The sequence below is a fragment of the Pongo abelii genome, chromosome 1 (genome assembly GCF_028885655.2).
Source record: "Pongo abelii isolate AG06213 chromosome 1, NHGRI_mPonAbe1-v2.0_pri, whole genome shotgun sequence".
In the NCBI taxonomy this organism is placed as follows: domain Eukaryota; kingdom Metazoa; phylum Chordata; class Mammalia; order Primates; family Hominidae; genus Pongo; species Pongo abelii.
The window spans coordinates 63,512,340-63,533,617 of NC_071985.2; the positions used below are offsets into that span (position 1 = coordinate 63,512,340).

General features: G+C 38.3%; 2 protein-coding genes and 1 non-coding gene across 3 annotated transcripts in view; 2 read left to right on the forward strand and 1 right to left on the reverse strand.

Annotated features, from left to right (window-relative positions):
* Positions 1-338, forward strand: part of TPR (translocated promoter region, nuclear basket protein) — a 61,517-nt gene extending 61,179 nt beyond the window's left edge. Inside the window, exon 52 of the mRNA XM_024245851.3 lies at positions 138-338. Within this exon, the coding sequence (XP_024101619.2) occupies positions 138-193 (56 nt within the window). The 3' untranslated portion in view covers positions 194-338. The remainder of the gene's footprint in view (positions 1-137) is intronic.
* On the reverse strand, positions 291-13,995 carry PRG4 (proteoglycan 4). Its single transcript, XM_054548355.1, has 10 exons — positions 13,918-13,995; positions 12,423-12,555; positions 9,868-10,017; positions 5,018-7,804; positions 4,278-4,355; positions 3,000-3,136; positions 2,568-2,724; positions 1,799-1,996; positions 1,277-1,402; positions 291-483 (listed from the first exon to the last, which is right to left on the reverse strand). Exons 1-10 carry the CDS (start codon positions 13,993-13,995, stop codon positions 386-388), a joined length of 3,942 nt encoding a protein of 1,313 aa, XP_054404330.1. The 3' UTR covers positions 291-385.
* LOC112131024 (U6 spliceosomal RNA) lies at positions 2,241-2,344 on the forward strand. The gene has a single exon (XR_002913183.1). It is a non-coding gene; the product is annotated as a U6 spliceosomal RNA (small nuclear RNA).
* Positions 13,996-21,278: the final 7,283 nt, after the last annotated feature.

Genomic DNA, 21,278 nt, shown 5'->3' on the forward strand with positions numbered 1-21,278 from the left:
GAAGTTGTAGAATACCCAACAGTTTTATATCCACAATGCCTAGATATTTTTTATAATGAACTAGGGTAAGTGAATACACTAGTTTTGAATTCTTAAAAGATATATTCAATTTGATTCTATTTTTTTTTCTTTTACAGGTGTGAGCCATGCAATGGGAGGGAGAGGAGGAATAAATAGAGGAAATATTAATTAAATGGTCTGTAAACAATAACAACTGTGAATAAGATTATCAAATCTGTTTCAGTGTAATGATTGTCAAGTTTAAAAACATTTTTATATATAAACTGGTATACTCATGTCAATATTCTTTATTAATAAAATGTTTTTCAGTGTCAAAATTCATTATTCTTTTCTTCATTAGTTGACTCCTCCTTTGCTTATCAGTCTAAGGACAGTTGTACCAGACTTTGGATAAGGTCTGCCCAGAACGAGTAGTAATTGCTCTTGCTGTTCTACTAGGCACATCAATGTTATAGTATTGATCTAAATGGAAGACAAAACATTGTTTTAGTTAAAAAGAAAACAATGCCCAAACTAAAAAATAACTTATGTTGACTATTATGCTCAAAGACAATGTTTATCATTTTAATAGAGATGTTTTTACTAATTAATTTGAACTTTATAACAAAAAGAAAAACAATTGCCTAGACTTTTCAACCTTTCAGCTTTTTTGATGTTTCAAAAGATTGACATTTCACCATCTTTTTGTAAAATCAGGTTCAGTTCTCCTTTATGAAGTAAGCATTAAAGAGTAACCAAGTTTGAAAAATAATTTACTTGGGGTTATTCCTTTTAAAAAATACATGCCAATGTCATTCATATTATGGAATTATAGGCAGAATAACTTAGTTTCTGGGCATTTCAAAGAAAAGCATCCTGAGTAATATAATTTAATTAATAAAATTAGTTTCTCAGGAACTTCTTTCTGATCTTACAGACTCTGCAATGATGCAAATCATTATAACCTTGTGCCAAACAAGGTATCTGTTAAAGGCCACAAATGATAGAAGTAAAATACTATCGTCAGTAGCAAGTTTACTCTAGTAATTGGATGTTTTATCGTAATCTCATGAAGGTTAGAGCAGAATTGAATTGCAGTGCCATCATTTTAATTGAAATTAAAGCAAAAGTCTTAACTCTTTTTCACAGCAATTAGAATAAGTATCATAGTGTAACTTCTTACATTCAGTCATCATTGCAGCCAGCATTTTTACTTTATCTTCATATTTTCACAAATGATATCACCTCCTTGGGAAACTATTAGTTAATAACTTACCTTTAGAAAAGGCATAGTAATCATAGCCATCAGGTTTTCTGATGTTGGGCAGTGATATAGCTGAGGTAACCACATTTGGAAGTCCTCTCCACAGTATACTCACTTTAACTTCATTATGAAGGACACCTGTAAGTGGCATGTTTAATAAAAGATACCAGATTAAAAGGCAATGTACTATCTTGGAAAGAGCCAGACATCTGCGTTTTAATCTCAGTTTTAGCCCTCTGATGTAGAACTATTGAGGGTTATAGATTGGTATATAATGTTCTTGGTAAGAAGTACTTGATAAATAGTATTGGTTATAACTAACAAACCTGAACAAACTGCTTTCCTTACCCACACGGAAAAAGAAAGTATTGGTCTTTGGTTATTCACTAAGGCAAGTGGATGAGTTTTTTGTCAGTAAGCTTAAATTATTAGGGCTGTTTGATCAGTATCTATATTTCATAAGCCTTACTGTATAAGAAACTGTATTACATCTACTTATGTTTAAGGATTTTTTTAACACAATAAAAATGTTACCTTTGTCTTGATAAGCCAGTCTGGTGGGTGAATAGTGAATTCTGATGGTGTGTGTTTGAGAAGGTCCTATAGCACGTTCAAAGCGACGTCTCCTAACCTGTGTCGTTTCTCCATACACTGGATAATTTTGAGCAGGCCTTCTTCCAGGGCACTTCTGTACAGGTTCCTGTTTATAAATATACTGCTGAATGCTGCCACCTGTTATGTATTAGAATATCACATGGAAAATGAAAATTTTAATACCCTCAGAAAAGGTGGAAAACAACTTTTACAATGTATAGGAAACAGTTTTGTTCTCATTTTTCATATAATATGTTGATATTAATAATGGCTATTAGTCAAGGGTATTATAAAAATAATTGTTAAACCCTGAAGTACTTGTTGAATGAATAGATGCAGCAAATTACATAGTTATATATTTAATTTCAGTTGAAAGTGACAAGTGCTCACTTTGGCAGCCCATATACTAAAACTGGAATGATACAGAGATTAGCATGGCCCCTGTGCAAGGATGACATGCACATTTGTGAAGCGAAAGTAAATGACATTCTATCAGTGACCTGAAAACTCAAATGAATTGTGATTTGCCTGTGAAGAAATCTAAATAAAAATTGAGGGCAATAAGAACACTACCCTCAATTTTGATTTTTTTCACTGAAAATATTTGATTTTAGCCATTAAAGAGGTCTTTTGACAGTAAATAATAAATGAAAATGCTAAGTGTAATTCTTTAAAAGTTTTGTAATCTTGTCAATTATGTAACACATACCTCTCTTGAAAAAATACACAGATTCAGGCCAGTTCTTGTATTTAGCTGTTGAAAGCGCTGCCACTATTTGTCCAGTTAGTCCTCCAAATCCTTTGAAAATTGGTTTGGGGTACCCTGCATCTTTTATATCATTGGTAAAACGCCAGTACTGAGAATCCTGATAATTTAAAAGAGAAAATTATGTTAGCAGCTTTGGGAAAAAAGATTTGGAACTCATTTCTAGATTTAAGTATAGAGAGAACGTGTTAACTTAGTTAAATGGTTGAATTTTGACCATTACTGTTATCAAACTGTTGAATTATGATTAAATTTTGATGATAGAGTATTTAAAAGTGGGGACACTTATATTGGAGGTTAAGGCAATATATGTTGTAATAAATAATGCAGTTACAAATTATTATTAAATTTCTCTCACAAAGATATTTGTGTTACCTTAAAGAAGAAAGTTTTTCCTTCACAGTTGCACCTAGTAAAAACAGTATCAATGGGGGAAGGAATACCCCAAACTTCAGTAATTCTGCGAGCTGGAGATGGTGGACTGAATGGACTTAGCATCCAGAAATAATGACCTAAAATTTAAGGAGAGACATCAGCCTACAAGCTGAATGCTAAACCTATCACAAAAGAAACCAAAATGAAAAAAAAATGTAGTTTTCTTATGCATTGTATGACTGGAAGTTTAGTCAGATACAAAGGTAGTATTTGAACATTTCTGAGAGCAGGTATTTCCCAAGTCTGAAATTTAGCATAACCTTTGAGATACTTCAGCTTTCTAGTTTCTTTAGAAAGAGCCTATTGGTTGGGCCAGGTGCAGTGGCTCACACCTGTAATCCAGCACTTTGGGAGGTCAAGGCGGGTAGATGGCTTGGGCCCAGGAGTTTGAGATCAGCGTGGGCACCATGACAAAACCCTGTCTCTAAAAAAAAAATACAAAAATTAGCCAGGCATGGTGGTGCACACCTGTAGTCCCAGCTACTCAGGTGGCTGAGGCGGGAGGATCACTTGGGCTCAGGAGATCGAGCCTGCGTTGAGCCGTGATTGTGCCACTCTACTCCAGCCTGGGTGACAGAGGGAGATCCTGTCTCAAAAAAGCCTTTTGGCTTTGTGATACAGTCACTATCTCCTTAGGTCTCAATTTCTTTATCTCTTAGAACTAAGGAATTATAATTTAATGACTAACATCTCTTTAGCCTCTACTGCATGAAAAGGAATTGTTTTCAGATTTAATCTAAATATGTGTCAAGACTGGACTAGCAGAGTACAGCACAGAATTAACAGGAAATAACTTTTCTTCTGTTACTCTCCAGCAGAGAGTGTAACACTTGAACACATCACAACTGAGATGTGATTTTCAAATAAAGCAGCGAATATGCATGCTGGTGTCATTTCATTTGGTATGAAATTAAAATTGTATTTTATTTTATTTTTTAAATTTTAACTACCACCCCCCCCCCAAAAAAAATTGAACTACCTTTTAAATCTTAACAATAGGAAAAAACCTCAGTAGTGTCAGTTCAGGGTTTTGTTTTGTTACTTTGTCTAATTTCCTTAATCCAATATTTCTGTTATTACTCTCAGATTCTCCTGTGAGGTGTGCTTATCAATCAGATTCCCCTCCAGAAAACAACCCAAACTAGCACTCTTCGACGGCTTTAGTTCTCATAAATGCCAAAAGAGAATGATGAGAAGAAAAATGTGTACATAGCTCACCTCGGAATGCAACCAATGTCCCATTGCGCAAAGTAGTCAGTCCATCTACTGGCTTACCATTGCATATATTGGTCTCATCTAAACAAATTAACAAAAACAAAACAAATGTAGGACAGAATGAGAAAAGTATGTATGTTCTTTTCAAGTCTTTCCACATGGTTCTATTTCCTGTTTACCTTTTCTAAGATCTTGAAGGACACAGTTTGACCTGTTTGCATAGTTATATACTTGATAATTCCATTTTACTTAAAGATGATACTCTTCAAAAGTGTTATATGAAATAAATTATTATGAATTGGAATGGGCCAGGTTACCTTGATTTTCATGTAAACTAGACATATATTGGATGTATGAACTCAATGTGAAATTGCGTCTTTCAGTTCTGATTGCCCTCCCTTTGGGTTAGTTTGGAAAATGATACTACAGATTTTTGCTTTGCATTGTACTTTTAAGAATAGACTCCGAACTAAATTATTTTGACGTTCTGTATACCATCTCTGCTGCTCACAGGCACATATGCTAAATTCCCAACCCTAAATTATTACTTAATTTTCTAGAGAATGAAAAAGCTTACTATAATTACACCTCTGCTTACCTACAGGGAAGCTGTAAAACTTCACAAGTTAATAAGGTCAGGTAATATATCTCAGTCGAGTGATACTAAACTAAGGCATTCTGGTTCAGATAGATGTAAACTAACATTACCAGCTTTAAAAATGAAAATAACTGATTCTTAATACCGGAAAGCATGGGATTGATGATAATGCGTTGATTGGGTACTCTCGGTAAGTAAGCCATGTCGGGAGTAACTTCAGGCATGAACACATGGGGCCTGGGAAGCATATGAGGTGTTTCTCCTTCAGCACCACCTGCATCTTCATTCTTTGGATTTACTTCAACTAGTTTGGAGTTTGGAGTTTGGTTAGGTCTGGTGGTGGTTTGGAGCATGGCTTCTACTCTTGAGGTAGGGTTCAATTCTGGCATTGTTGATGTCATCTTGCGGGGAGTTGGTGTCGTCTTTGGTTTTCTCACTCTAGGCGTTGTTTTTGGCTTTTTGGTAGAAGTGGGTTTTTTGGGTGCTTTGGTTGGCTTTTGAGGTTTAGGAGTTGTCGCTTTAGAATTAGTAGCTCTGTCTTTTGGTTTAGCTGTTTCTTTAGGTTTGTTCATAATCTCAGTGGTAGTAATTGTCTTTTTTGTTGTAGTTACTTTGGGTGCAAGAGTAGTTGTTTTAAGAGTAGTAATTTTGAATGGTGTGGTATCTTGAGTTGTGGTAGATGTTACTTGTGTGGTTGTAGTTGTTATTTTGGATTCGGTAGTTTTTTCTGTTGTAGTTGCTGTCTCTTTTGTCATCTTAGGTGCAGCAGTTGTAGTTTCAGGTGTAGTACGTATGTCTCTTTCTGTTGTCTTGTCTTTAGCTATTGTAGTCATTTCAGGTTTAGTCACTGTAGGAGTCTTAGTTGTAGGTACACCAGGTTCCTTGGGACTGTTTTCAAGAGCCTTTGGTGTGGGTTCTGCAGAAAGCTCAGGAGTTGATTCATCAGGGCTTTTGTGGCTAGTGGGAGGCTCCTTGGTGGTAGTTGGAGTAGAGACCTCTGAATCGGTTGGAGGAGGTGTCACAGGAGTAGTTGGAGCAGGCTTCTTGGGGGTAGTGGGTGCAGGCTCCTTGGGGGTAGTTGAAATAGTCTCCTTAGGGGTAGTTGGAGCGGGCTTGTCAGAGGTGGTGGATGTGGGCTCCTTGGTGGTGGTGGGTGCAAGCTCCTTGGGGGCAGGCTTCTTGGGAACAGTGGGTGCAGGTTCCTTGAGGGTAGTTGGAGCAGTCTCCTTAGGGGTAGTTGGAGCAGTCCCCTTAGGGGTAGTTGGAGCAGTCCCCTTAGGGGTAGTTGGAGCAGACTCCTTAGGGGTAGTTGGAGCAGTCTCCTTAGGGGTAGTTGGAACAGGCTCCTTAGGGGTAGTTGGAGCAGGCTCCTTAGGGGTAGTTGGAGCAGGCTCCTTAGGGGTAGTTGGAGCAGTCTCCTTAGGGGTAGTTGGAGCAGTCTCCTTAGGGGTAGTTGGAGCAGTCTCCTTAGGGGTAGTTGGAGCAGGCTCCTTAGGGGTAGTTGGAGCAGTCTCCTTAGGGGTAGTTGGAACAGGCTCCTTAGGGGTGGTGGGAGCTGGTGCCTTGGGAGTGGTGGGAGCGGGTTCCTCAGGGGTGGTGGGAGCGGGTTCCTCAGGGGTGGTGGGAGCGGGTTCCTCAGGGGTGGTGGGAGCGGGCTCCTCAGGGGTGGTGGGAGCGGGCTCCTCGGAGGTGGTGGGTGCGGGCTCCTCGGGGGTGGTGGGTGCGAGCTTCTCGGGGGTGGTGGGTGTGAGCTTCTCGGGGGTGGTGGGTGCAGGCTCCTTGGGGGTAGTTGGGGCAGGCTCCTTGGGAGTAGTGAGTGCAGACTTGGTGGTGGCGGGTGCAGGCTCTTTGGGAGTGGTAGATGCAGGCTTCTTGGGAGTGGTGGGTGCAGGCTCCTTGGGGGTGGTGGGTGCAGGCTCCTTGGGGGTGGTGGGTGCAGGCTTCTTGGGGGTAGTTGGGGCAGGCTCTTTGGGAGTAGTGGGTGCAGGCTTCTTGGTGGTGGTGGGTGCAGGCTCCTTGGGAGTGGTGGGTGCAGGCTCCTTGGTGGTGGTGGGTGCAGGCTTCTTGGGGGTGGTGGGTGCAGGCTCCTTGGGGGTAGTTGGGGCAGGCTCCTTGGGAGTAGTGGGTGCAGACTTGGTGGTGGTGGGTGCAGGCTCTTTGGGAATGGTAGATGCAGGCTTCTTGGGAGTGGTGGGTGCAGGCTCCTTGGGGGTGGTGGGTGCAGGCTCCTTGGGGGTGGTGGGTGCAGGCTTCTTAGGGGTGGTGGGTGCAGTCTCCTTGGGGGTAGTTGGGGCAGGCTCCTTGGGAGTAGTGGGTGCAGACTTGGTGGTGGTGGGTGCAGGCTCTTTGGGAGTGGTAGATGCAGGCTTCTTGGGAGTGGTGGGTGCAGGCTCCTTGGGGGTGGTGGGTGCAGGCTCCTTGGGGGTGGTGGGTGCAGGCTCCTTGGTGGTGGTGGGTGAAGGCTCCTTGGGAGTGGTGGGCGTGGGCTCCTTGGGAGTGGTGAGAGCAGGGCCTTTGGTTGTAGTTTCAGCTTTGGGTGTAGGTTTAGCCGGCACTTTAGATGTAGGTGCTAAATCTTTAGCAGATGTTTTCTCTACACTTTGTGTCTCTTTAGCGGAAGTAGTCTTCTCTTTTCCATCAGTTGAAGTCTGTTTATTTGTAGTAGTTTCTTTAGTTTCAACTGTTGTCTCTTTATTCGCTGTCAAAGACGTCTCTTTAGATGTATCAGAATTGGGTGGAAGACTGGGTCTGGGATTTATTGGTTTTGCTGTTGTGATCTTGGGAGATGTGGTGACTTTATTGTGTTGGGTGGTAGACATGTCAGGAGTTGTGACCTTGAAGTCACCATTATCCAATCCACTTCCAGCTTCATCTACAACTGGTGGTTTGGGGGTAGGTTTCTTTTTAGTTCTGTTCTTCTTGTTATCTTTTACTGGAGAAAAAATATTCAACTTGTTATTTTAGAATTTTTTTTTCTTTAATAGTGACATAAAGATCCCATCTTTATCATTGACTAGTTGTGTGGTTTCTAAGCAAAGTGCTAACCTCTACTATGTCCTTTAATTTGTTGTAAAATGGCAAATTCTCAACGTATCTTATTGGGCTGTTTTAGGGAATAAATGAGATGAGAGATGAAAAAGCACAAATTAAACTCTATACAATTAATTCATGGAAGTCAGTGGCAAGTTCGAAATTACCAACACGATAAATAACACTAATTCATCTGTTTATATTAATGTTCTTTGCCCCCCACTTTTTGTACTCTTATTCTTCAGTGCCCAATGTCCCTTCCTTCCTCCTGGAAACCTAGTACTACCAATCTTGCTGCACCAATTATCTCAGAGGCCTCTACAGCTAACCTCTGAGCAATCTGCCCCAGTCACCCCCACAGTCCCTGCTGAGCCTTGTTCCCACACATAGGGCTATTAGCCACTCCTTTTCTTCTGCGCAGCTAAACTTGCAAGTCCCAGGGGACATAAGGAGGAGCTTAGGGTGCGATGGCAGCAAAAAGACAGTATTTATCAAGGCTTTCCCATAGCAGCTGCCCCACATGTGAACTACAAAGCCCAAGGGTGGCTTCGTGCACGATTTTCTGGGTGACTAAAAGATTAAATATCTGGCTATTTATTTAGAGAGAATGCTTCGGAGGAAATCACAACCACTTAGAGTTCTTTAAAACTCCCTTATCCAAAAATCCAGTATTTCCTGGAGAAAGAGAATATATATTTAGAACCAGAACTTCAGGAAATAATAAACAGCAAAGGAAATCTCTTTTCAGTCAATAATAGCCCATTCTGTAGCACAGTCTCTACTAGAGAAAAAGCAGCCAGATATAATATATAAGTTACTAGGAAAATAAAGAGGATTTGTAAAATATGGATAATATTTTTTCCATAGAGGTTTGTAAGAATTTAATGAGTTAATACTTGTAAAACACTTAGGACAATAGCATATAAATGTTTGTTAAAATAAACCTGGGGAAGGGAAAATGAAAATGCAAGGAAGATGAAGGAGAAGAAGCAAAATGATGTCAAGTAAACAAGAATGACAATAGAAAGCCATCAATAATCATCTCTGGTGCCATCTTGTGGTTCCACAGTCCTGCTACAGCATCTTCTTATCCTTTGCTTTTAGAGTGGCTTCTTAGCCGCTTGGCACTAATTTCCTGTAGGAAGTATTCATTTGGCATTTTCTAAGATAATATTTATAAAGTTATATTCCCCCCCCATATTGAAATGTCCTCGTTCTACCAGCACGCATTACTTTTAAATATAATCATTGTTAATATGGCATTGATACAGTCTTTGATCTTTATCAATGCTCAAACCTTTGAGTTTCTTCTGTAATTCTCTATTAGCAGCTGAATTTTTGGAAGACTTGATTTTCCGAATTGTTGAAGAAGAAGAGGAAGAGGAGGAGGAGGAGGAGGAGGACTCTTGATTTTCAGAAACAGAATGTTCTATAAATCAAATAGAAAGTTTGATCACACCAACTGTGATTTAAAACAAAAAAGAACCACCAGTCTAAATACAGCAAGAAGTGCTATTTACTAGTCTACAAGTATCTGGATTTTGCTCTTATTAGTAATATGACCAACTGCCTTTTAATCTGTCAGTTAAAAGCAAGGCACCTGGGCTTATCACAGATACTAGCAGTATTACTAGTATCTCTCAACTTTCCCATATCCTCCAAAACACAGAATCAAATTATTCTGCAAAGAAAATCATGGGGTGGTTTTTGTTTTTTATAGTAAGATTTGTCCCTTCTGATTTGTTTTAACCCAGACTCATGCTGGGTTTGGTAAACACAGAAAGAGCTGAGAGTTTATACTTTGTCTTAAACTTTACTTAAAAGCAAAGTCTAAAACCTTTGAGTGTAATGAGCCTCATGATTCCTAAGATTACCCTGTTCTCTGAGAATGGGCTTATATAAGCAGTCACCTACAAGTTACTTCATCTAAGAAAGCTCCTTTGATTATATCTGTCATCTTCCTACCTTCTGTTATTTCCTCTGATTCTACAACTTTCTTAGTCTTCTTCTTGTTTGGTGGTTTGGGTGAACGTTTGGTTGTTGATTTGATGGTTTGAGATGCTCCTGAAGGTGGAGGTGCTTTCTTTGAAGATGGTGGTGATGTGGGATTATGCACTGAGGCCAAGCAAGACAAGTCAGTTAACATCTTGTTTATGTTTATCAGCAGCTCTAACTGTGAAAAGCACGGATACATCTAGCTTCAAGAGTAGATGCTGGTGACAGCCAGTGCAGGCAGGCTCCAGCCCAAAACGAATGACTCCATTTAACTCTAAGGATGCATTGCTATAAAATACTGGTTCTCAAATTGTTGTAAGTTATGACAGGGAGCAAAGTCTCAGGAATCAGAAGACCTGAATTACAGTCCTAGGCCTGCGAGCCTCTACCATTGTGACCTTAGGCAAATAATTCTCTTGAACTTCATCTTCTTGTCTACAAACTAAGATGTTTATTCAAGATGATTTCTGAAGGTCTTTGCCTTCAGAATTTTTTTTGTTTTAGTATTCATTTTTTTCTGTTTTAATATTCATTTAAATTAAATTTTGCCAATTTGCCTTTTGTTCTTTTTTTAATTACAAAAGTTCTACATGAAAATTCTTGTGAAAAGTTCACACCTTCACATTATGCTTTTCCTCAAAATGTCCTGCCCTTCCCAAAGATACAACTGTTAATGGTTTGGTGTGTATCTTTTTAACCTTTTAGTCCCCTTCCCTCTTCCGCTTCTCAGTCTAGAAGAGAAAACATGGAACTTCTTTTTTTTTTTTTTTTTTTTAAATCATTAGGAACAAGAAGAGGGACTAATGAAGGATAAGAAAACAGCACTGGGGACTCTCTGGGTACAGAAGGGTTGTGATAAATCATGCTGCTCCCCGCAACATCGCCCCAGAACCCTACTGCTATAGTCTCCGTGAACTGGCCACTGTCCCTCTTGTTTCTCCTCCTACCCAGCAAAAACATCAAGTATCTCAATTTGAGAAACAGATCTGCTATGTACTAGCTAATGCTCTTGGCCAAAACGGTTAACCTCTTGGACTCTGTTTTCTCTTTCACATTTGGAGGCACTTGGATGGCTGGGATTCCTTCAATTCTTGAAATGTTATGATTTTTAGATATATAGACACCTGTAAGTAGTATCTATACTGAAACAACTAGGTGGTGAATCTCAAGATAGTTTGGTTATTATACTTAAAAAATAAAGTATTGAGGTTCTGGGTGGTTTTATTATTTTAAGTTGGGACCCTGACTATCTTATGAATTCTGTAAAGAAAGTTGGCCAGCATTGCCTTCATCATTTTTTTTTCAGAGTTCTACCTAAACTTTAGGTAATCTGACCAAACATTTCATAACATAAAGTATTATCTTTATCAAAATGTTCTCTCAATGTCTCATCACTTTCTAACCATCTTCACTCCCTACACATCCTCTGCCCAAAACAAATTCTTAGCTTTCTTGTCTCACAGCCAAAACAATTAGGGTAATGAGTAAATATGTGTCACTCATCATGGGGCCTGCTAAAAGCTGCAGGAAGGGTGAGCTCTGAGGTTTTTATTACAAGGGTGTTGTCTTCATTATTTTTGGAATGTTTTCGAATGAAAACTTTGAACGGTTAAGAAACATCTCTCAATTCTGCTGATTAGCAGTTTTCCACTCTTCACTGTTCTAAAGAAGCAGGAAGCGCAGGCTTGTTTAAATAAAATGATAAGATTGATTATGCAAGCAAAGCTTATTTTCACTTTTACCTCCACAAATATTCTTGTTTTAACAAAGTAGAATTTAAGAACAACAATTTGGTAAAGGAAGGTAATCCAGTATTCAAGTATATTTTTAAAATCTTTTTCTGTAAAATCTGGAGCCTTTTGTTATACTCTAGAGTAGTCCTTCAAGACCTATAAATAGAGAAGATGATTTTAAGATGGGAATATTCCTTGTTATTGACTTTACCATGCACATGTATTGGAATAGAGACTGCTGAGGACACTGCAGAAATGGGAAGGAACATGACGGTTAACAACGTATTAGGTAGATTTGCCTGTAAATTTAATGGCTTAAACTGATTCATAAATTTACTTGTTTAGGGAAGCTGAAAGTGTTGCTTGTGTCCTTAAATATATACTCAAACACTGAGGCCAAAAGCACAGATAACTCAGAGGATAGTTGACTTCATGAAGTCATCAAGGGTGAGATAAGAAATCATTAAGTGAGTTGATTACTGTTGATTTAACCTGAAATTGAACCATATCTGAAGAAAAAAAAAAGACATGTACATTTAGCCTCATCCTCTATGTTCCCCCTCTGGCAACATCTTGTACTCTTGGAGCCTGGCTGAGCCTGGGGGTTCTGCTGTTGGAAGGCACTTTTCTTCTTTAATTCATCTCCACAAAACAAAATTATTATCAAATAGCTTATATGTTAGTAAAATCAGGGCCTAAGATGGACTGCGTGTTAGACATTATCAGTGATGCTAAGGTAGGTGCACAGATCTGGCTGTAGTGAGAAGCATTGGTTGGTACTGTGATGCTTACCTTCTGCACAGAAACTCTCATAATCAGGACAGCACTTGTCATACTTCTTACATTGGGCATCGCAGTCACACTCCCTCCCTCTCTCGAAGGACTCAAAGCAGCGGCCTTTACAGGAAAGCTCTACCCAGAGCAAAACAAGAAGTTACAGATTATTCATTGTGAAGCCAGGCCCATGTATTTGACAGCCATTTCCCACCTTAGACTTGACTAGGTTTCCAAAAGTTCATTTCTAAGTCTTTTATTTGAAATTTGGAGTACATCATCCAGGAAAAATTAGATGGTATCCCAGATGGAGACAACCAAAGTCAAAAAAGAAATATGGTGACTGAGGGCAACTCTTCTTGCCCTTCAAGACTCCAAGAGACATCCCGATGCTGCCCAAGTTATTTACATGTACGGACAATGACAAATTGGGAAATGTCTAGTGAGATAGCCTTCATATGAAGTCTCTTCATCCTTCTCTTCTTCACACACTGCTCTGTAATAGATTCACAGTAATTGAATGTACAGATCTCAGCAATATATTCCATATAAATATATATGTATATATATTCCACATAAATGGGCCACTTTTGAGGCTTAAAAATCATTTGTAATGCAGAGGCCCTTATTATGACAAACTGGGAAAGGTGTATAGTTGAAAGCTTTCAGCCTAATCTTACAGTGTGGACTATGTTAGGGAGGACTACTCATTTAAAAAATGAAAATTTAAAAAGCCTTGTTTAGAGTTAACAGGGACTTACCAAGGCCTATTTGAAAGAATTACCTATCCAATACTTAAATTGTACAATATATTCCTCAACTTCACATTCAAATTCTAAAGCAAATTTACCTTTCAAATAACTTTAATTACAATTTTCTTAAATTGAATAGGAAATGTTTCTGTGTTAATAACAAAATGGCCCAAAATATATTCAAGTGAAACACCACTCATAATTTAAAATTCAGACCTTCAAGTTTTAACTGAAATTCATCATTAAACACTAGCACTTTATCTTTAAAGTGTCTTTTCCAGGTAATTTACAAATGTGTTAACATCAAAAAGTCCAATGGTAGACAAGATTATTCCATGCTCATGTATTCTTTTGATGAAACTATTGAAAGGCCTCATTACTAGTTGAGGACATCTCTGATTGTAAATAATTACTCCTTACTATTTACTTAATGACTGCTGACTCACAGTATGTTCTCTATTTAAAATAAGACATTTTACTTGGAACTAGTCAATAACTTTGTGCAAGTGACAGATTTCCAGGCTCCCCTTACCCTCCCCAATAATCATAAGCTTTGACACCATTCTTAGGTACAACACGCTGCAACATTTATGCAAGTGAAGGAAAGTCACTTAAGCAAAGGAAGTGATACAGTGGAAAAACAGCACTGCAAGCGGGTGCAAGGGGAGGCTCAGTCTCACAGCACTGCAAGAGGGTGCAAGGGGGGACTCACAGACTCGCAGTGTTGCTTGACAGAGGAGACACCCGCTCTCAAGACTTACCCACAGTGCAGACTCTCTTGAAATCAGGGCAGCACTCCATGTAGTGTTGACAGTTATAATCACAGTTGCAGGTGGCATCTCTAGAATACCCTTCCCCACATCTCCCTGCACAGCTTGATAAATCTAAAATTATACAATACTGGCGTAAATATGGCCAAACCACTTTATAGAAAGGGAGCAATCTAACGAGGGGGACAAAGCCACTTGGTGAGAGAGAATTTTATTGATAAAGAAGGTGTTGGAAGGATGTTAGCAATAGGCCCAGCTGATATTTGGCTGATGTCTTAGGTGATCTCAATTATGTCACTTTATTCTTCACTAGACTGAGATGATAAACACATTTTTGAAAACCAGGCAAAGTAATGGCTTTGCCTAAAGAGGGTGATACTCCTAAGGAAGAGGTGGCAGCTACAGCTACTACCGATGCTGTGGTTTTGATGATTAGCAGTTGCCATTTATTGAGCTTCTCTATGCCAGGTACTGAGTCATACATTATCTCTAATGCTTATGAAAATGTTTCCAGGATTTAGTAGCCCTTTTTTAGAGATAAGAAAGCTGAAACACAGAAATTTTGACAACTTGCTCATTATCACATGGCTAGTTAATAGTTCCAGTATATTTGCATCGTAGGTTAATTAATACCTCCCAATTATTTGTAGTGAACTCTTTTACTCTTATAATTGTCCTAATTTAGATAATACATTTTATGGTCACCTTAAGTAAACAATCCATCCAGAATTTGAACTCTGATATATCTTATTTTAAGGCTGAGATTTTTCCATCCATCGCATTGCCTCCCATTCCTGACGATAAGTTTAAAGCAAGCTGGTTGCACCAGCACAAACTTTACTGAGCTTTTTCTTCCTTAATTGGTGGGGATAACTGGAGTTTTAAAATGTCAGGGGAGCCAGATGCTTACAACCGCTGCTAAAGTGAGAACTCTTAAAATAACTGGGCATAACTATAAAGGTCATGAACAGAGGTTTTCCAGGCAACAAATAAGCAAACAATAACAAAAGCATACTCATTCTCAAATATTTTTTAAAAGTCATTTGGAAAACACCACCTTAAAACCCTCCCTGAGAAATGACTGCAGAAATGTGATAATGGAATCCATCTCTGGAATAGAAATTGGCAGGTGCAATGTCTTAAATCCACAAAGGAATGTTGAAACACACTGAAAACAAATCTTAAAAGAATAGAGTCCAGGAATGCCAAAATCTGAATATGCAAATAAAACAGTAAATTGTAGGACAACTTTCAGAACTTTTTGCGTACATGAATGCATAATGCATACAAAAATGTATATATAGTGTATGTATATAAATACATATATTATATATAAAGAAAAAAGAGAATGAGAAGAGGTTGAGAAAGCAAGAGAAGCAGACAAGACAGTATAAAGAGATTGTTCTTTTATAGTTGGCAGATTTCTGAAATAAGAAATCATCTGTAATCCCAGCATTTTCGGAGGCTGAGGCAGGTGGATCACCTGAGGTCAGGTGAGACCAGCCTGGCCAACATGGTGAAAACCTGTCTTTACTAAAAATACAAAAATTAACCGGGCATGGTGGCAGGGGCCTGTAATCCCAGCTACTCGGGAGGCTGAGACAGGAGAATCACTTGAACCCAGTAGGTGGAGGTTGCAGTGAGCCAAGATTTTGCTACTGCACTCCAGACTTGGAGACAAAGCAAGAACCTGTCTCAAAAAAAAAAGGAAATCATCCTTACAGGAAAAGCTTACTTTCATAGATGAGGTGTCTGTCCTACTTTTATTGCTACTAACTGTAACCATTAATTTTATTTATTTATTTATTTTTGAGACAGAGTGTCACTCTGCTGCCCGGGCTGGAGTGCCATGATGCAAGCTCAGCTCACTGCAACCTCCACCTCCTGGATTCAAGATATCCTCTTGCCTCAGCCTCCGAATAGCTGGGATTACAGGCACACGCTACCACACCTGGCTAATTTTTTGTATTTTGTATAGAGACAAGATTTTGCCATGTTGCCCAGGCTGCTCTTGAACTCCTGACCTCAGGTGATCTGTCTCTCTAGGCCTCCCAGAGTGCTGGGATTACAGGTGTGAGCCACCACACCCAGCCCCATTAATTTTAATTTCATTTATTTAATGAAAATTAAAATTAAAGTAACACTGTTTTAGTGAACAACCAATTGTATTACAGAGGAAAAGGCAGTTTAGAAAGTGTCCCCAGTGTTGTGAACCTTGTCATATTGTTACGAGAAAGCTGAAGGGTCTGGAGATACCGGAGTAGTCATCATTCTTATTGAATATTCATATTTGCTTTCATGTGTTTTCCTGTCTTTTCTTATCTAAACAATTCTGCAACTTATGCCTATGCAGACAGTTTCCACTCATGTTCAGGTTTCACAAGAATCTCATATTTTACTGGAAATGTTTACTTTAGAAACATAATTTCATCATAACTGTCATGAATCTTGATTTTTATTCTCTCAGATTTTGCTTATCAAAGCGGAACAAAAGGAAAAGAAAAGAAAAGAAAAATCCAAAGCTTGGCATTGTTACTATTAATCCACCTAGATGGCATGCTAGCATCTTTTACTAATGTGATTACACTGAATGGACTTTAACAGTCTCTAAAAATGAGTAACAAGAACTATTCATCCAGGACCTGTTTTGGGAGAACTGTGAAAAATTTAATGTTATAATACAAAATGACAGTCACATCTGTATATGTCCATACCTGGATAAATAGTTCTTGTAAGAAAAAGAGAACATTTTCAAGACTAATAAAATGCCATTTGAAACACTATAGTTTGTTATAATATGGTATCTATGTCTAAATGATGCCAAAATAAGTTATTTATCAATAATTTATTTGATTTAAAAGAACAAATTGTTCAACATATAGGCAAAAATTACATGTTATCTAAATATTGTTCTTTTTTAGTTATTTTTATGATACTATATAGCTCCAGCATAATTTTATGATGAACTGTCTGCACTTTTTAAACTTTCAGGAGAACCATAGAAATAACAAGTACCAAAATTATTCTTTACACAAGCTCAAAACTCTCAAAAAGAGAAAAAGATGAGAATTCCAAAGCACTTACAAACAGGCTACATGTTATATATTATTTTAAGGTTGTACAATATATTAAACTCAAGCAAATATAAATTTTTAGAAATATATTTCTGTTGTTATAAAAATCAAGACCGAATGATTAGCAATAGTTGTTAAATAAAAGTCTGTTCGATGATTAAGCTACCTTGAGATGAAACTTGCTGAATCACGAAAACAGACAGCAGCAACAACAGGTAAATGGGAAGTGTTTTCCACGCCATGGTTGTTTTCGGGTACCGTAGGTACCCTTGCTGAAAATAAAATAAAAGTATCAGAAAACTGCTCTTTCATCTCACCACTAACTTAGGCTTGCATTATACATGTTTCAGTAACTTTAAAAATGTAACTTAATAATAAAACCATCCCATTCTTGAAACAAGACTTTAAATCAGCTTTAATTTTATAGAAAATATTTGACCATTAGACTTAATCTTATGCAGAACAAATCAAGTCATCCTCAGCCACGTTATTGACAGTTTTAATACTAAAGAAATCTCCAACATAGAATAGACTTATCTTAAAACTCTAGCCAAAGTATGGCATGTACTTAACAGTGCAAGGTTAAAATTTTATCTTAAGGAAAATAACAACCTGTGTCACTGAAATGTAATTTAATAAGCATCATGGAGTTACTGTTCCAACTTTTCCTTAATTCTCAATATAAATTCAGAGGCTTCCAACAGGTGTATTGCATAAATATAATCCTTTTCAAAAATTTCCAACTACTATCTTTATACATTTTTTTTCAAACACCTCTAATGAAAACACATTTAATTCTATGAAGCAAGTTAACTTTGACACTTACCGTAAAGGATAGATGAGTTTATCCCACGTCCTGGGAGTCTTATATATCAGTGCAAATATAGTGGGATGAACCAATCAGTCCAAAGGTTAGACAAAATCAACAGTGACAACCTATGAAATCAAACTTTCCTCATTTATTGGAAAAGGGCCCAGACGACTAGACTTAGGCAACATCTGGAAAACACTTCCATTAAGCAAAATGACTACTACAAAATAAATTTAGATGTATTGGCCAGAGCACATTTCTAATTTCTAAGTGAAGTGAACAAATTGTCCTGAGATGGTAAATAGCTCTGGCAGACTTTGACTAGTATATTGAAGCAGCAACTTTAAAATATTCACATACTGGTATCATTTATTTCTTCTGCTTTCCAGTTAAATCTAGCAAAGGTAGCTTTGAAATTTACCTAGTGTTAGCTTGTGGCATACATTTTATATACTTATACTATTATATCAAATGTACATTTCTTGAGTAGTTTCATTTTCTCTGAGCACAGAAAACATGCTCTCAGTTACCTACAGGTAGATTATTGACACTGTGGATTTTCTAGCTTCCTTTATCATCTTAAAAACCTGCTTAAAAACTGTACTGATATTTTCCTTAGATCCTTCCTTTAAGATAAGCATGTTCGGAAAAGGTCTTCTAAATTACTCATTTTGTTTCCTTCCCACAATGAAAATGTGAACCATTATCATTGCAGAGCTACGTCAGCTCAGCCCAAGGCTTCACCCCATTTTCATACGGAATATATCCGTGTAAAATCTTACCCACCAACATAAGGCATCGCTCATGTCCTAGCACCTCCCTGAAACCTTTCCAGATCAAATTCCAATCACATCTAGAATTATAGTCAACAATTGTGCTACATTTTACTGAAAGTATCTCTTCATCTGTCTCACACCCCCAACAGACTATGATTTCCCTAAGGACAACCAACACCTATATGTTAGTCTATTGCCAACATAAGGCCAGTTGTTTCACCAAGGTTATATGTTTAAAACATGCTCAGGCCGGGTGCAGTGGCTCACTCCTGCAATCCCAGCACTTTGGGAGGCTGAGGCGGGCAGATCACCTGAGGTCAGGAGTTTGAGACCAGCCTGACCAACGTGGTGAAACTCCCTCTCTACTAAAAATACAAAAAATTAGCCAGGTGTGGTGGCGGGCGCCTGTAATTCCAGTTACTCGGGAGGCTAAGGCAGGAGAATCGCTTGGACCTGGGAGGCAGAGGTTGCAGTGAGCTGAGATTACGCCACTGCACACCAGCTTGGGCAACAAGAGCAAAACTCAGTCTCAAAAAAAAAAAAAAAAAAAAAAAAAAGAAAAGAAAAGAAAACATGTTCAGTGAACCACATGGTTGTAGGCTGGATTCTGCTGTCTACTACTCATTTGGTAGGTGCTGCATTTAATTCTCACAAAATGCCTTAAAGTTAAATATTTACAAATAAGAAGCTGAAGACCCACAAATGAAGAATGTGTGACCCATCCAAGGATCTATAAAGACTAGAGGCCAGAACCAAGATTTGAACCCATGTCTTTGCATTTTAAGTTCCGTCATGTTTCCACTACATCCAGCTCCCTTTTGATCAAAACCATCACTTAGTTTGTAATCATTATACTAAATTTTACTCCTTTACTCCTCATGTATACATAGGTTTGTGAGATTGTGACTTTTTTAAGACTAGGAATTATAAGCATCTATTTTCTTTCCACAGTGCTTATTTCACAGGACTAAATATGTAAAGACAATTTCGAGGCTATCTGCTCATCTGTAAATAAACCCCCTTTCCTGGGAACTACTTCTCTTTCTATCGGGCTATTTTCCTTTTAGCTCTGGTTATACATGTTATCTTCCCACATCAGCCACAGCCGATAGGATTAGGAATCGGAACTTGAACAACCTGAGCCAACATGTTTTCTTCTCCTGGAAATTTGAAATTATAGTTCAGAGATTACAAATTTGTCTGTCTATGTAGCCCAATAATGGGTACATTTCTGCCCATGGTCTAAAGGAGTAGAGAAAGTCCTTCAGAGTAAAAACATCCATAAATATGAAGCAACCACGCAGAGAGAGAAATTTCTGATAACTTTCTAAGTCTCAGTTACTCTGTTTTTTAGACCCAACTTCTTGCTCTGCATCTTTATGGCAAGTTCCCCTTTTGGAGCTGAAGCTGGCTAAAGATGCCTTTTGATACTTGAAATCAATACACAATAGACACACAAAAGATCGTGTATGGAGTTTAACATTAAACAGAATTCTGTTAATTCTTAGCTCTACTGAGGCCAAGAGCGGGGAAGCTACAAACTTTGTAACTTTTCTAAGTAAGACCTCTACAGTGTTGCTTTATTATTTCTTTGGAATATTGGGAATGTCCAAATCAGATACAAATATACACAGAGATACATATTTTTAAATAAGATATAAATTGTTTTCTAATCATTGCCTTTTGAACTATATGCACTATTATTTTCCTCCTTTGTATTCATCTCATAATAGTGATGGCAAATAAAATTCTTGAAATGATTAATATCCACTTGTTCTTTTTTTTTTTTTTTTTGAGATGGAGTTTCATTCTTGTCACCCAGGCTGGAATGCAGTGGCACGATATGGGCTCATTGCAACCTCTGCCTCCTGGGTTCAAGCAATTCTCCTGCCTCAGCCTCCCTAGTAGCTGGGATTACAGGTGTTAGCCACCATGCCTGGCCTATTAAATAGATTTTTATAAACTGTGCTAAAAACTCCATTCTGTGAATATTGATCCATTTAACCTTCCTTGTTGATCACACTGCAATCATCTCATTTGTTTACAGGTTCCTCCTTTAAGATTTCCCTTCTGTTAAAGGTATTTTCTTAATGTTCATTTAAATCTCATTTAATTGGGATAAAAGTTATTCCAGAATTGGTTTTTGATGTGTGGGAAATGGGGAGAGTAAAGAGACGTGGAGAGGACATATACAATATTGAATCCCGGAGACTTCTTCTAGGGATGATTTTCACAGGGTTCAACCTCATGAACATCAGTTTTATGCTTGGCAGCAGTACAGTGATGCCTTAGAGAACACTCAAGCAAGTTCAGGGATATTTTCCCTATGCTAGATTATCCTAGACTGTGGTGCTTTTATACTGTGTCTCCATGCCTGCTCATTAGCTGTCACTTTGCCCTGTAGCCAGAGTGTCTGCACCTAGTGGCATCCCTCCACCTTTCCACATCTTTGATGTGTTTCATTTCCTTCCAGCAGCAGCCTAGGAAAAACTGAAGCATGCCAGGGGAAAACCATAGATGTGAGCTTGTTCTTTATTGGCCTAATGTTGCTCACAATGCTAAGTTAGTGTGCTCCAGATGTGAAATAACTCCCCTTCTCTCACTTGAACTAGAGAGTAGGACTTTGGGACTACTCCTGCCCATTCTCTTCAGGCATTTTCACATATTAGAAAGCAATGTGGCTTTTTTATT

Coding starts and splice junctions, on each gene's coding strand:
- PRG4 (XM_054548355.1), bottom strand. CDS start 13,995: ATGCCACCTGCAACTGTGATTATAACTGTCAACACTACATGGAGTGCT. Junction 1,403..1,798: donor ACTGGCTTATCAAGACAAAG/GTAACATTTTTA, acceptor TGCCACTTACAG/GTGTCCTTCATAATGAAGTT. Junction 484..1,276: donor TTACTATGCCTTTTCTAAAG/GTAAGTTATTAA, acceptor TCTTCCATTTAG/ATCAATACTATAACATTGAT.